The 1,517-nt window shown below is 43.3% G+C and overlaps 1 protein-coding gene across 1 annotated transcript in view; it reads left to right on the top strand.

Annotated features, from left to right (window-relative positions):
• Positions 1–1,517, top strand: part of polr1a (RNA polymerase I subunit A) — a gene marked incomplete in the record, with an annotated part of 50,090 nt that overhangs the window by 38,450 nt on the left and 10,123 nt on the right. The window contains 1 exon segment of the mRNA XM_014029210.1: positions 204–452. Coding sequence (XP_013884664.1) covers positions 204–452 — 249 coding nt within the window.

Below are 1,517 nucleotides of genomic sequence, written 5' to 3'. Positions count from 1 at the left end.
CCATCATAAATTGAGGTAGGAAACCGCTACAAGAGGTTACATTTGTCTGGATGGAAACTCTAATCTGTTCTTCTACATGAAGGCTGTCAAAGCTTTGGTTCTGCTCTGGAACCAGACTTCCTGTCCAGTTGTTTGACTCCTGGTTCTGGACCAGTGAGCCTGCAGCTGCTGAAGCCTTGACTGTGCTGCCTTCTGTCCTTCAGGTGGACTACGACAGCGAGGATGAAGCTGAGGGCGATGATGCTGAAGATAAGGAGGCTCAGGGCGGGGAGGAGGAGGCCCAGGAGAACCCAGAGTCCAACAGCGTGGAGGAGTCTCAAGCTGAGTCTGCAGGAGTCAGACTGGAGAGCAGACTGGGGTCCTCGCAGCAGATGAGAGTGAACTCTGTCCTGCAGATCAACTCAGCCATAGAGAGTTACTCCTTCGATCAGGAGCAGGAGCTCTGGTGTGAGGTGGGCTGCTCTGCTTGTTGACTGACAGAAACAGCTGCTCCAGAACCACCTGGAACAGCTGTTTTATCCTCAGGTTACAACATCTGCTGTCCTCCATCATCATCATCACAGCAGACAGACTCTGAGAGGAAACAGGAAGTCAAGTCAGGGTTTGAGAAAACAACAAAATACCAGTCTGAAAACAAACGTTTTACACAAACCACAGTCTGAGATTTACATTTATGTTTTAAAAACTGTTTTAATCYGTTGATTAGAAATTTAAAAAGGTTCCTACACACGCTTGAGATTAAGGAATTTAATCTGAGTATTCTCCAGGTACCAGGTCTGGATGAGCATTTAAAAATCAAAGTATTAGTATTTCTACTTCCTTTCCTGAAAACTAAAGCTCAGCATTTCTAACAAAAACTCAAAGGAGGAGGAGATTATTTATATGACTGGTAATTTATAACTAGCATGGTATAAACCAGAGCAGTACTGGAGTAAAAAGTTGAAATATTTCCTGCAGCAGGTAACTGTTTTTACAAGATGAACTGAGAAGTCAGAGAAGAAAATGATGAAATAATTCAGGAAAAAACCTTTTATCATAAAATATTACACTGACAAACAGATAATTAAAAATCAAAACAAAGCTGCTGTACAAACATGTTTAATTTAAATAAATTCACAAACATGAATGAAGTATTAAAGATCAAACTCTTCGGGAGGATGATTTTATAAGAATATTTCGTGTTAACTGAAATCAGGACAAAACCACATAAATATAGAATAGATTAAAATGTGAAGAGAATGGAAACCATACAACCCCAGATCTGGTTATGAGTGAAGCTCTGTTGTTTATGCTGAAGCCATTGGAGCAGCGCTGCCTGAAACCCTGAACTTCCTGTCCTTATCTACAGAGTCTTCAGTGCCTGGAGCGCCCCCTGCAGGCCTACGGCNCAAAACTGTAGTCGGTAACCCACGGCAACAGTTCTCTCTACCAAAGGGGATGGTGCGCATGCGCGCCAGAGAGAGAGCCATGTCGTTAGGCGACCGACTTGTGTTAGCGAAGTCCTGCTGCCCTCTGTC

The sequence above is a fragment of the Austrofundulus limnaeus genome, unplaced genomic scaffold (genome assembly GCF_001266775.1).
Source record: "Austrofundulus limnaeus strain Quisiro unplaced genomic scaffold, Austrofundulus_limnaeus-1.0 Scaffold869, whole genome shotgun sequence".
In the NCBI taxonomy this organism is placed as follows: Eukaryota; Metazoa; Chordata; class Actinopteri; order Cyprinodontiformes; family Rivulidae; genus Austrofundulus; species Austrofundulus limnaeus.
This window is presented reverse-complemented; position numbering and strand designations above follow the sequence as displayed.